The 15055-nt window shown below is 35.9% G+C and overlaps 1 protein-coding gene across 2 annotated transcripts in view; it reads right to left on the bottom strand.

Annotated features, from left to right (window-relative positions):
- Positions 1-7462: 7462 nt before the first annotated feature.
- LOC137654748 (uncharacterized) overlaps positions 7463-15055 on the bottom strand; it is a 120800-nt gene continuing 113207 nt past the window's right edge. For both annotated transcript variants that reach the window (XM_068388671.1, XM_068388670.1), the window contains exons 75-79: positions 11527-11669; positions 11057-11168; positions 10764-10901; positions 9489-9706; positions 7463-8305 (exon numbers count right to left, since the gene is read on the bottom strand). In XM_068388671.1, coding sequence (XP_068244772.1) covers positions 8189-8305; positions 9489-9706; positions 10764-10901; positions 11057-11168; positions 11527-11669 — 728 coding nt within the window. In that variant the 3' untranslated portion in view covers positions 7463-8188. The remainder of the gene's footprint in view (positions 8306-9488; positions 9707-10763; positions 10902-11056; positions 11169-11526; positions 11670-15055) is intronic.

Raw genomic sequence — 15055 nt, forward strand, 5'->3', positions numbered from 1 at the left:
CTCTGATTGGCTGTATCTTCTCAGCTGTGATTGGTTGTTGCCTTTATTTACAAATTCCCACATACACATTTACCATCGTTGCCAGAACTAAGTTAATTATTTCTTCTTAATAACTCATTTATTCAGGTTAAACGTTTGAAAAATATCCGAAATTTATTTTATTATTTAATCAATAACATCTTAAGAATCATTCTTATAAAAATTATAATTTTTGAGGCTTGATTTATTTACAATAAGTATAGGTATTTTACCTCTGCCCAGTTGACTTCATTCATAAATTATAAGATGACTTGACGTCACAAACAGCCACCAATCACAGTAGAGGACGAATCGACCAATGAGACGCCAAATATTTCCCGGTAAGGGAATGCATAAGGTGAGGGGGTTCCTCTGACTTATGGATTGCTGTTGGCAAACGAGTTAAAGTCACACGAGAAATTTCGTTTCATTATTTCCTACATATAGCAACGATATTTAGAGGATCAATTTCAATACTAAATTGTTATTTTGAGCTTGTTTGAATAAAATTTGCGGTTTTTAAGTCAACATTCATCTGAAATATGTATACTGCTGGCATTTCACCCCTACCCCTTAAGACGACATGTTTTTTTTAATAAACATTTATGATTTGGTATATTATAGTTAGAAGGTAACAAAATGCGAATTACAGTCACCTATAAACCCCCATTAAAGCTCGATATAATAATAATAAGCTCACTCAAACCAGAATTCAGAAGCAGACTAAAAATTCATCCTACTCCTGATGACGTCACAGAGACGTATTTTCTGAATATAAAAATAGAACCTATTCCTTTAATTTAATGATATATGATATACGTTATCAAGACATATGTCTTCCTTTATATATATATATATATATATATATATATATATATATATATATATATATATATATATATATATATATATATATATATATATATATATATATATATCTTCAGCTCCGTTTGAAAACAATTTTATGGAAATTGGGTTCAGGCTACACAAACAGCAATCTCATATAACCGCGAAACTCTCTCGTGGCGGTGAATTCCTGTCTTCTGATTGGCCAAATTGTAAACATTCCTTTGAATATGACGTATCTCCTAGACGTATCCATGTAACTTATGGCCTTCAACAAGATTCATTATTTATTTCATTACAAAATTTAATAGCCTTGCTAAACATACCCACAAAATATTTTTAAGCCGTAAACTTATCTATAACATGTAGGCTATAGGTATTTTATCCGTATCCAGTTAAATTCATTTATAAAAATACGATTGCATGACGTCACATACAACAACCAATCACAGCAGATGAATTCCCTCATAATATTGTTGAATCAGTAGAACTTCAAAAGTTCAAAGTTGGAGCAAATGCTTTTTGTTGACCAGGTGGACATGAGTCTTTTTATAGTTTATATATGACATATTTGTTGTTGACGTTGTTAATAGTTTATATATGATATATCTCTTTTGACATTACCTTTTTTAGAATGATTTATTGTTAATTTGTTCTCTTCAGTTATTTATTTCCTTATTTCCTTTCCTCACTGGGCTAGTTTTCCCTATTGGAGCCCCTGGGCTTATAGCATCTTGCTTTTCCAATTAGGGTTGTAGTTTGGATAGTAATAATAATAATACGACTGCATGACGTCATATGTAACCAATAATCGCAGCAAATGACGAACCAACCTATGAGACAACAAATAATTCCCGCTAAAAATGTTTATGGCGAGAGGGTTCTTCTGTTGTTTAGGATGTTGCTGACGAGCTAATCAAATTGACACAATGGCATTTAAGATCCAAATTATGTTGTTTCAAGTTTGTTTCCCATAAAAGTTGCAATACACAAATCGTAATTTATCTGAAATATATATACTGTTGGCACTTATCCCTTACAACGATGTATTTCCTATTAAAGATAAATATTTGGTAATGATCTGCTCAACAATTAATTATACTTATAGTTCCTTCACTATTTAACTCAATATGATAATAACATCTAAAACTTACGTGTTTCTCACTCAAACCAAATAAAGAGACTAGGGACCAGTCAGTCATTTAGAAAAGCTGGAAAATTCATCCTACTCTTCATGACGTCACAGAGACGTATTTTATCAATTTATTTGGTTTGGTAATCAGAAATTATCCCTTTAATAAAAAAGATCGTATAAGGGACTGTTTCTATATATTTAGAAGAAAACCGCCCTAATTAGCTTGGAAATGAAAAGAAAAAAAAATATTCAAGATTTTTCTTTTCCCAGAGCTAGAGCGTTTAAAGGCTATATTGTGGAAATTTTGGAAGGTTTTTCAAACAGCAACTCAAAAGATATCGGAACTCTCTCATGGTGGTAAATTCTAGTCCTCTGATTGGTTATGTCTTCCTCAGCTGTGATTGGTGGCTGTCATCGCTTACGACAGCTTAACCGACAAACTCACGCATATTTAACATCGTAGCCAGAACACAGACAAGTTTTTTTCAAGTACGGCATATTTATTCCATCTCTCCCCTTTAACAGAACCTATTATTTTATTCATCAATAATTCAATAAGTATTTTGAGTTATTATAATATAAATTGTAATATTTTGGTGATAATTTATCTGCAATAAGTATAAGTTTTTTACCCCTACCCAGGTAAATTCATTCATAAAAATACGATTGTATGACGTCACACACAACCTCCAATCAGAGCTGAAAAAGAATCAGCCAATGAGATGCTAGATATTTCCCGCTAAGAATGTATAAGGTGAGAGAGTTCCTCTAATTTATGGGCTGATGTTGGCCTACGAGTAAAGTTCATGCGAGCCATTGTGTTCAAAACGCTCTAGATAAGGGAGCTTATTTTTTTAGCTCTTCAGTTTATGAGTTTCTGTTTTACTGATGAGTTAAATTTACACAAGCCATTTTTTTTACCGATGTCAAAAGTGTAAGATCACTGTACCCTTATTGTAACTCTGTATATGGCTTTTGCTGAAATAAAGATTATTATTATTATTATTATTATTATTATTATTATTATTATTATTATTATTATTATTATTATTATTATTATTATTTCATTCAAATGATCTAGCTAAGAAGTTTCTTTTTCATCCCAATTCATTTGTAAACATATAAAGATAATATTTCAGTAGCCTGAGAAGAATATTTTTTATATCTTTTTAGATATTATTCAAATGGTTATTATTAATGACTGCTTTTCAATTCCATAATCACACTTTTAGTTTCTTTTAAAGTGACGGATGCATATGGTATGATTTTTATGGAAATTTTATTAACATCATTATTTCTATCATAGTCATTATCATATTGAATATTTTGTGAGACAAGGTTGAGAATATTGACTTCATATTCATTTATTTTATAAAAAAAAAGTCCAAAATTTATAGCCTACATAGTAACTAACAACTATAATCTTTTCCTTTTTGTTTGTTTTGTTATCAATGGTGCCGGTTTTGTATGTGGTCTTCCTTTTTTTTTTTATTCTGGTTTAGTATGTGGCCTACCTGGCTTGTTAGGTTAGGCCACATACTAAAACAGATAGAATTTCGTAGGTCATATTCGAAAGGTAGGCCACATACTAAATGGGCACCAAAACAATGGCTTACATAAAGAATAAAGAAGTGGTCTTATCAGTAGAAAAAAATAACATTCAGAATTTCATTATGTCATGATTGAAAGCTTTTTTTCTTACATTTCCTCTATAAATTGGAGTCATTGAACCGTTAAAAAGTCAAAACTGATTGTTGAATATGGTTACTTGTAAAATTTCAGTCTTTAACAAACAATTTCTTAGCCTAACCCAATAAAGTACACGTCCCCTTAACAAATTATTGATTGACAAATAGGTTCTAAGTTCATTTCTTAATGTCAAGCTCCTCACTTATCCTTCCATTTAGGGGATTAGACTGGGTAAAATCTATTGGGGGTTCAAATATCTATGGTTATCTTCGAATACGTCCCTGATTATACACGATATCTTCGGATAGTCGTTCCGGGGGTTGGAACCCTGTGATACCTGACGGTAATTCTCTTGTAATATCACTCCCAGAAATATTATACAGTAGGAAGCAGCCGAAGGGAACTTCCATCAGGACGACATGGCTATCTCACCCAAAAATAGATTTTTCCTATGTCAAAATCCCTGTAACTTTATCTTGACATTAGTCAAGATAAAGTTACAGGCATAGGACTACTTGGTGATCAGGGTCAAATTTTTTTTCTCGAGAGCATCCAACCAGACTGTACAGTATTGTAATGATAGGCACAATCACCTAACATTCTCTTCAAGTTTGATTTTCACAAAATAATGAACTTGAGATCTATAGCCTATCGTTGGGGTCTGTGAGGTTGTTCAGAGGCATTAGGGTGACCAGACATACCCTATTTGATGGGATTGCCCCATATCTATGACATTTGCTCAATGTTCCATATCAACCCTTTCAAGGACACCCTTTGTCCCATATTTTTAATATTTGAAAAAATACAATAGAGGGATATTAATGAAATTTTAGTTATACAGTAATATCCTTCAAAGCTGCAAAATATGTTCGATTGCAATACAGTATTGTAATGCTTCGACATGTGTAACGAACAGCTGTTTTTAACAAAATCTGAAGTGAACACACTTTAAAACAAAAGAGGAGTCGGTGCCCGTTTAGTATGTGGCCTAGTTTTGAATATGGCCAACGAAATTCTGTGTTAGTATGTGGCCTAACATAACCTAACCCAACCTTACCTAACTTACCTTACCTAATAAGCCAGGTAGGCCACATACTAAACCAGCATTGAAGAGTCTATGAAGTAAGTCCTGGACAATCTTAATCCAGTTGAGAAGGACTTCACTGCTGCATCGTGCCAGCTTAACTTCACGTAAGTTGTGTCTTTATTGTTCAACTACCTCTTCAATTTAGATGTCTGTTATTTCAATTGAGATTATATTAAAGACATCATTGTTACTTATAATATCCATTGCCAAATGGATTTTCATCAGATTTTTTTTTATAAAATAGCATTGACAATTAATAACGAAAAACAATCAAAAAGATACTTGCATTCCATAGATCATAAGAAGTAGGATGAATTATATTATCTTAGTTTCTATTTCTATGAGCAGCTTGGCTCCTTGGTCACTAAAAGCTCAGTTGTCATGAGATGGTAAGCAGATTTCAAACAGATACCATTGTTGAGTACATTGAAACAATAGATTCTTTATTTTTTAAGTAGGCTGACATATTAAATTACTAAATTTCCAGTATGAAGTGATCTTAAATTAGGTCTGTGAATAATGATATCAGGATTTTCTCACCATTACCCCACCACCTGATGAATCTTTAATCTGGTTTTGAATTGATATACTCTTGTAATTCATTTGTCTTTTGCAAATATAATGTTCCATATAAAAGATTATAAAGATTTTAAGACCAAACATACTGTAATGACAAAATACACTTGGTTATCTTTTAGCATTTTCTGCCACACTAAATACAGTAGGAGACAATCTTAAGCTATTTTCCATGCAGATGGTCTTTAACATTTCTCCCAAAATAAATTCAACCATTTCTTGTAAATTTTACATTGAATTTGAATTCTCCACATCAGCCAGGACTTTACTGAGATACGGGTGTCCATTTGATAGATCTGTCATTGTCACTTGAATGTAGGTTTTACAGCCATCCAATTGTAATTATTCACAAAACTAGTGATGCTTCAAAAAACCACTTTCACCTAGTTTCATAATTGATGCTTTATTCTTGTCAGGTCACCCTCTTCTTTGTATAGATATGTCAAGGTTAGAGAAACACATCATAAAATCTTTGCACGAGGGTACACTCGAGCACACTGTTCTATCTTATTTCGATTCCTCTTCTTGTTAAAGTTTTTATATTTATATGGGGAATATCTATTTTGATATTGTTACTGTTCTTAAAATACTTAATTTTCCTTGTTTCCTTTCCTCACTGGGCTATTTTCCCTGTTGGAGCCCTTTTGGGCTTGTAGCATCCTGATTTTCCAGCTAGGGTTGTAGCTTAGCAAGTAATAATAATATCATAATTATTATTATTATTATTATTATCATTACTTGCTAAACACAACTCTAGTTAGAAAAGCCTGTTATAAACCCTGGGGCTCCAACAGGGAAAACAGCCCAGTGAGGAAAGGAAATGAATACGTTACAAGAGAAGTTTAGGACCAGTAACATTAAAAGGAATCTTTCATATACAAGCTATAAAATCTTCAAAATAAGAAGAGGAAGAGAAATAAGACAATAGTGTGCCTGAGTGTACCCCAAGGAAAAGAACTCTACCCCAAGACAGTGGAAGACATGGTATAGAGGCTATAACACTACCCAAGACTAGAGAACAATGGTTTGATTTTGGAGTATCCTTCTCCTTGAGGAGAGCTGCTTACCATAGCTAAAGAGTCTCCTCTACCCCTACAAAGAGGAAAGTAGCCACTGAACAACTTCAGTGCAGTAGTTAACCCCTTGAGCAAAGAAGAATTGTTTGGTAATCTTAGTGTTGTTAGGTGTATGAGGACAGAGGAGATATGTGGAAAGAATAGGCCAGACTATTCGGTGTAAGTGTCGGCAAAGGAAAAATGAGCCTTAACCAGAGAGAGGAATCCAGTGTAGTAATGCCTGGCCAGTCAAAGGACCCAATAACTCTCTAGCAATAGTATCTCAATGTGTGGCTGGTGCCATTGCCAAACTACAACCATTGTAACCCATCTCTCTCTCTACACATATTTTACATATATATATATTGATATATATATATATCAAATAAGCCATATATATTAATACATTAAAGTCTGGATTCTCTTAACGACCTCGGGATCAGAGCCCAAGGCGGAACCGCCCAAAGACTATGATATCGGACCGGCGGGGATTTGAACCCTCGTCCAGGATATCTGTATGCCAGTGACCATACCACTCTGCCACGAAGGCGGAGTGGTATGGTCACTGGCATACAGATATCCTGGACGTGGGTTCAAATCCCCGCCGGTCCGATATCATAGTCTTTGGGCGGTTCCGCCTTGGGCTCTGATCCCGAGGTTGTTAAGAGAATCCAGACTTTAATGTATTAATATATATGGCTTATTTGAAACATGAAAGAAACACGTTTAAATGTGCAAAAAATTTATCATATATATATATATATATATATATATATATATATATATATATATATATATATATATATATATATATATATATATATATATGTAAAAGAACCACAGGGAAAATGAAAATACGAAATATACACTTAAGTCCTGACTAGTTTCGTGATACTTCCTCAGAGTCCTCTGAGGAAGTATCACGAAACTAGTCAGGACTTAAGTGTATATTTCGTATTTTCATTTTCCCTGTGGTTCTTTGCTGTTATTAAATAGCTAATATTCCAGCCTGGTTAGTTGTGCTTGTAAACATGAGAAGGAAATAAATGAGTCATGTAGAGTCAGTATTTTATTGATGCAACATAAATCATCCGAATGTGATTTATTGTTATGAAGTTTTCAAAGTGCCTGTGTCTGAATCATATACTACAGTAGACCTACATATGATAAATAAAGAAGACTCTAATTCTATAGCTTTACTAATTGAACAAGAAGAAAAATCCTTCCTGGAAGAAATGATCTACTCATGGTACCAAAATGACAAAGAATTAAGCTGAAATATTAAAAATGGAAAAGAGCAAATGATGAACCTAATGTTAAAATCTATAAATAGCCGCAATAATGAAATTGAAATGAATCAGAGCTCCATGTTTAACTCTTACAAAGCTCTAAGAATTTTCAACATTCAAATAAAATCTTTTAAATGCCAACAACTATTGATAAAGATTCTTCAACATTAATCTACTTGTCCCATAACCTAATTTATAATGAGGTAACATTACCCTAGTCAAGCGGCATTAACTTATATCTAATTAACGTTCTTTAAGTTACAACTGGCTAGATTTGAAACATTGCCTGGGGCATAAAGTAACATAAAATAAATGACGAAGGACTCAATCTAAAGACACTTGCTGAAATACATTAAATAAATTTTACACTCAAACTCACTGAACATAAAACTATTAAATAAAAAAACACTAGGGATAAAACTGGAAACTACACACCAATATTTGGGCTTTCCCAGATTCTATCAAGAAAGAAACCTACAGTTTACATTTATCTTCACATATCAAGTAAATCAATACATTCACCTAGTCTGTTGTGCTTGACACAGGCACCGGGTTCACCAATATTACTCTCCGGCTCAAATGACATATCCATCTTCGTATCGTACTGTTTCTGCAATTAGTCAAATGATTATAATTAGATGGGAAAAGAACAATCACAGTTACAAAGACTTAAAGCTTGTAATTAGTAAATATTTTCAAATATTTCCAGTTTTTCATTGTTCAGAATCAGTTTTCACTAAACAACATTTTCTAGAGTTTTAAAATGTAGCTGATAATCCAATGTGCACAAAGTTATTGCAGGCTCTGATTTTATGTCAGTAGACTAACAATATTACTGTATACTTGTACTCAATGTATTAAGAAGGAGGTGATAGAGGAGGGTACCTGGTTTTGAATGGATTCCCCCCCCTTATGCCTTCTTTCTTCAGCCCCGCTCCACCGTGGTCTGTCTCTTCCCCCCCTCTCTGTTCCTATATAAATTGGTGTATTTCCAAAATTGTATCCAAAATTACTCTACCTTTTGTTCCACACCACCACTAAGGTAAAGCTTATGGAGTGTTTTCTATATAAAGGTTTCCCCCATCCTCAATGTGGCATTCAGCGGGGGGTGGGGGCTCCCACCTTCATATCCCAGACGTTACCGCTACACACTCTGTGACACATACACATTCTGTACTTGCATGGACCATTCCCTACTCCAAGCTCACCATATGGCCACTTTCACAGCATAGCCAAGGCAGTTATCTACAACATTAACAGGTACTTCTTGAGAGAGAGAGAGAGAGAGAGAGAGAGAGAGAGAGAGAGAGAGAGAGAGAGAGAGAGAGAGAGAGAGAGAGAGAGAGAGAGAGAGAGAGAGAGAGAGAGAGAGCATGCCAGTGATTTGTGGAGACATGGCCTCATTTAGGGAATCCATTTCAAACCAGGAGACATTGCTTATTGGCCCTTTCTCGCTACGTTGAGTATAGCACAAGAGATCAACTATTTTAAATCGGTGGGGATTACCCACAGTATGTAATACTGTTAGATTATAGATGAAATAATCTGTATTGTACTGTATTGTGAATATACTGATTAGATCTAACCCCACAGAAACTTAAAGTGTTTTATTTTTGAGCTGACGAGAAATTTTGACTGGCTGCAAGGAGGTTAACATCCTTGAGTGCAGGCCAAATGCTAGGTGTAATATTCAAATGCGCCACACAATCAGACATGATGTGGAGAAGCTTCAGTAATATAGACTCTACAGTAGTTAGAATTTGCATACAGTATCATGTTCAGACTATACTTACCAGAATAGAAAGTTGTTCTGTACTCCAGTTATCACATTGTATACTGGCAGCACCATCTGGGGTTATAGGAACACAAACACACCGTTTTCTGTGCTGTGGAAGAGCTGTCATCGCAACACGCTTCCCAAATACCATGGCTAATTTTTCAACTTTCTTTTTCAGCTTTCCTCCTGCTTTTTTATGAGCTTGTTCCATGACATTTATTGTAAATATGGAGCCTGGTGAAAGAGGAATTGGATTGTTATAAAAGGAATTTAAAAGATATATAAACATACAAATAATTGTGATTCTACACATTTATGAATCTTATTTTAAAAATTATGGTAGAACATCCTTAAAACTACTAGAAATTTCAATATCCCAAAACTTTATTATGCTATAATAAATAAGTTCCTAATACTTAATCAAAATTGTGTCAATGTTATGAAAAGTAGATAATGTAAAGCTTTCAACACACATCAAAGAAGTATTGAATAAAGCTTGATAAACATTAGAATAAAAAAGATCGAATGTTAAATTCATAACAACTTGATGAGAAAATTAAAAAATTCTAATTTCAATTTAAAATATTACTATCTGGAGAGTGAAAATAGTCACTGTAGTGTCTAAACCAATTAATTTTGATTTGCTATGTTGTATTTTATAACCTATGACAAGTTCCATTTTGCCTGTGATAGAATATAACTATTTTGAGAACCTTACGAAGGGAAGCATGTTTTCCTTGTTTTATTCATGGCTCTCCTAGAATTTACGATGTTGGGAAAATTTTTTTAAAAAATATCCATTACACATGCCAGATCTAAGAGAAGATTTAACTTGTTTTGTTTAGTCAACTGACAAGTCGTTTTCTGCATCAATTAGTACTCTATGTTATTTCAAGACTTATAATAATACGCAGTTTAGATTCAACAAACCATAATGATTATCAGTTACAGTCTGGAGGAATGTCTTGCAAAGAAAATTAGGATCTACTAGCATTGTATAAAGTTAAATTTGATATCACTTCATCAATTAAATATAATTTCAGTAAGTTCTTCTTTTACTCAATTCACAAGTCAGAAGAGAAGTGAAGCTTGCCAGTTCAAAGAAAATATGAAAAAAAATCCCTCATGAAAGTAAACAAGCAATGACAAATACTAGAGGAATTATATCATAAATAGTTTGTAAAAACTTCTTAGGCAGGTCACATAAATAACACATAAACATAGAAAATACAGAATGGAAAGTAGTCTCCATGGAAATGCGGTCAAGTATTAAAATCCAGGGGACTCTTACCTTTGGTTTCCAGTGCAAGAGGCGCGCAGTATCCAAGCTGATCTTTTGGCGTACTCAGCTGGCGTCTGAGAACTGGATCCCCAGCTAGATCTATTTTTCTTGCATCTTTCAGTGTATATGCATTATCACTATCCATACCTGGGGATAAGGAAGTTGAGATTAATCCCAATTTCTGGCAAAGTTCCCTTAAAAGTTGAGAGGATGCCGATAAATCACATATTACTGCTCACATTTTGAAAGAATAGGACTCATCATGCAGTCATTAAACGAATGAAAAATACGTTTAGTCATACCCAATAACTTTTTCTTTTCCTTGTCTTTGGGGATGTCAAAGAGATTATGGTTGAAAACGTGGAGGGTTACAGAATACTCCAGTAAAATGTGGTACATTGTGCTGTAGTCAATCTGTAAAATCATTTTTAAGAGAATGCATTAGCCATATTGGAAGGCATATACCAGATGTGCTCAATGAAATATTAGAAATGTACAACAATGAGCAAAATGAATAGCCTACACTGTTAGATTTTCTAATAAATATTTTGGTCATAATTATTCATAGCATAAATCTTGTTAATGAAAGACATATTTTTTAAAAGAAATTCTCTAGCTATATTTATTTGAATCAATTTTATTGAATATAATGTATATCATTATTGTTAATGAAAATACTGCAAACAAGTAACAACAATATTCATGTTCTCTGAATTCATTACAAATTAAGAACAGTTGAGTTATTCTGCAGATAACCTTAAAAAATACGTACCGAACGTAGAGATGGCTGACATGATTCACAAGGGAACAGTATGAAAGTGACGCTGACTCCAGCTTTGAAGTTGAGTCCAGCAGAGTAAGTGAAGGCATTAAATGCATCTTCCACCCAGTAGAATTCCTCTCCAGCATGATTGGCTGAGGATACATAGTTAAGGTAAAGAAAAGCTTCAAAATATATGAAAAATAAATACTATAATAAATTATTATAACAAATTTGAAATAATTTGTATTTTTTCAATCTATACAAACCTGAAGCTCTTTACATAGGAGTATTATTTTGGCGATAGCTGAAAACTAGCCATTAAGATTTTGCGAGGTGTAACTACCCTCTGCTAGTTAGTGGAAAGGGGTAGCGGGGGTAATCCAACACCCTGCTCACGCCAGCACTAGTAAACACTATCACTTTGCAATTGTGGCTGAATTTCTGGGGGTAGGTGATAGTGGGACCAGTATGTGTAAAAAGCTTCAGGTTTGTATTGTTAGGGAAAATAGAAAAGATTTCAAATTTGTCACTTATTACGGCACTAGATGCAGTACATACCTCATGCTCTTTACATAGGAGACTCACCTTATGGTGGGTGGAAGTCCCTAAACAAACTGACTGGAGACTGTCCCGGGGTGTCCCTCTGTGCTATGCATGAGCTTTTTAGAGGGAACCCTAACATCTCGTGATCCTTAAAGGATAACGGCCTAGGCATTGGTGCTAGCGTAGAATTTAGCAGTGTGACTTGACCACATAAGCGTAAATTTGGAGCTAAATTCCTCACTTAAAATAGACATTGCCCAACTCCAACTCGCATGGAGGACAGGGACATAGCAAATATACAAACGTATTTTAGGTTGCACAAAGAGCATGGTACCCAATTGTAGGTAAGAGGAGATCAGCTTGCAAAGTTCCTCCGATGCCAAGCCCCAAGAGAGGGGAAAATGAAGTAGGAAGTGCCCAGTCACTCACACTTTCATTCTAGTCTTACTTGCAGGTAACATCTGCCCCCAACCAACATTGTTTCTAGGTTCCTGTGGGTTATGTCTTGCAGGTAGTGGGCGGTGAACGTTGTTTGTCATTTCCACATGCCCGCTTGTAACGTGTGTCACAGAGAAATTCTTTTTAAACGCCAGGGACGTAACGATACCCCAGGCGTCAATGGCATGGGGATGGCAGCCGGAATGAGAGTGATCTTGAAGAATGGCTCTTACAATAACCTGCCTTATCCAGGAAGAAACTGAGTTCTTTGTAATCTCCCTTTTATTCTTCCCAGTGTTTACAAAGAACCTGTTGATCTGTGGGTGGGCTCTTTTGGTTCTCTTCAAATATCTCCTTAGTACTCTCACAGGGAAGAGTAATGGTTGATCTGAGTCATCAGTTACAGGCAGATGAGCTCGAATCTAGGATCCGCTACAGTCAGATTTTGAATCTTAGCTATGAACTCAAGGACAAATCTGAGTACCACAACCCTCATCCCTTGAATGGGCGATGTCATAGGACAGACCATGAAGCTCACTGGATCTCTTTAGTAGTCTCGATCTGAGGCTTGACAAAGAGGTTTGTAAGGGGCTTCTTTTAGTGAACGTAGGGCTTTAATTATGTTCCAAGGAGGTAGTCTAACTTCTGACTGAGGGCATGTGTGCTCAAAATTTCATATGAGGAGAGAGAATTCTGTCGAGGAGGAAATGTTAACTTTATTCAGCTTAAATACGAGGCTCAAGGCTGTGCAATAGCCCTACAATGAACACAATTTTTCCTCCCTGATATACAATAAAAACTGATATTGTTGGAATAGTGGCACTGAGAGGAGTGATAACCCATTGACAACACAAACCACAAAAGACAGACCACTTTGCCTGATATACAGAGGCAGATGACTCCAAGATGTATACTGCCATTCTCTTTGCAACTGGTCTCAAAAAGGTCTTCTTTGTGATGGAATATCTTTATATGTGGTTGTCTGAGTAGATCGGAAAGTGTAAGGAGCTATCTCAGTGCCTCCGTTAGCAGATGTAGAAGGTCAGTAAACCACTCTACATGATGCCACAGTGGAGCTATTAGGGTCATCGACAGATCTTTGAATGCCTCCTTACTAGGCAGAAGGGGGGAAAATGCATTAACGTCCATCCGTCCTATGGGATTGAAAGGTGTCTTGCCAGAATGCCTGTGAATCCAGTATTGGGGAGCAGTACACCGGAAGCTTCAGGTTGAGGGATGTTGCAAACAGGTTGATAGTCGGCAAACCCCACATAGTCAAAACTTTGTTGGCTACCTGTTGTTTCAAAGACCATTTGGAGCCTACTATTTGAGTCCTCCTAATTGGATTGTCCACCAGCGTGTTCTTCTTTCTTGGTATGAACGACGCTGAAAAAGCTACCAAATTGTTTTCCGTCCACCTGAGGACTTCTACAGCCAGCTGGCCTAGCTGTGAAAAGGTACCTTCTTGTTTGTTTACGTGTGACACTACCACGGTGTTTTGTTCATCAACACCGTGGAGTGCCCTGAAAGGAGTCGATGGAAGTGCTTGAGGGATAGAAAAGTTACCCTTATTTCCAAGAGGTTTATGTGGCACTGTTATTTGGATTCGAATCACCGTCCGGATACTGTGAGGTGCAACAGGTGACCAACTCCACTCCTTCTTTTGAAGCATCTGTGAAGAGCAACAAACCCAGGGGAGGCGAGAGAAGATACGACCATTGGGGACTAGCTTCTCTAGAGAAGTTAAGTGCCCCAATAGCATTTGCCACTGATGTGCTGGCAATTTGTCTCGAGAGAGGAAGATCTGGCTATCTTTATCAGTCTCTATTCATTCCCCGAACAGAAAGATCTTGCCTAGTTTGGTCCTGATTCTTTCTCATTTCTAGATATACTGAGTCTTGAATTGGGTGCAGGTGGGACTTCTCGTAATTTACCACGATCCTCAGATCCATGCAAAATGCAAGAAGTCTGTCTCGATGGGCGAGAAAAGATTCTCTCGAGTCTGCAAAAATGAGCCAATCGTTCAGGTATCAAAGCAGACGAATGCCGTTCTTGCGTGCCCAGGTGGACGCTAGGGTGAATACCCGTGTGAACACCTGAGGTGCTGTGGACAGGCCAAAGCATAGCACCTTGAATTAGTATATCTTTCCTCCTAATGGGAATCTTAGGTACTTCCTTGAGGATGGATAAATGGGGATCTGGAAGTATGCGTCCTTGAGGTCTATTGATACCATGAAGTCCTGAAGTTTGACAGCCTGTTTGACCAATTGGGCCGTCTCCATCTTGAACAAAGTCTGATGTATAAACCCATGCAAGATAGAGAGGTCAATGAATGGTCTCCTGCCCCCAGAAGCCTTTTTGACCAGAAATAAGTGACTGTGGAAGCCTGGGGACACTTTTGGGACCTCTTGGAGAGCAACCTACTCTAGCATGGTCTAGACTTCGGCCCGTAGGGTCTGTTCTTTCGTGGATCCCCTCGCGTAGGAATCTGACATTGTTGGATGTAGGGTCGGAGGAGGGAGAGAGTTTGTGATAATTATACAGTATACAGTATGTT

The sequence above is a fragment of the Palaemon carinicauda genome, chromosome 15 (genome assembly GCF_036898095.1).
Source record: "Palaemon carinicauda isolate YSFRI2023 chromosome 15, ASM3689809v2, whole genome shotgun sequence".
NCBI classification, from domain to species: Eukaryota; Metazoa; Arthropoda; class Malacostraca; order Decapoda; family Palaemonidae; genus Palaemon; species Palaemon carinicauda.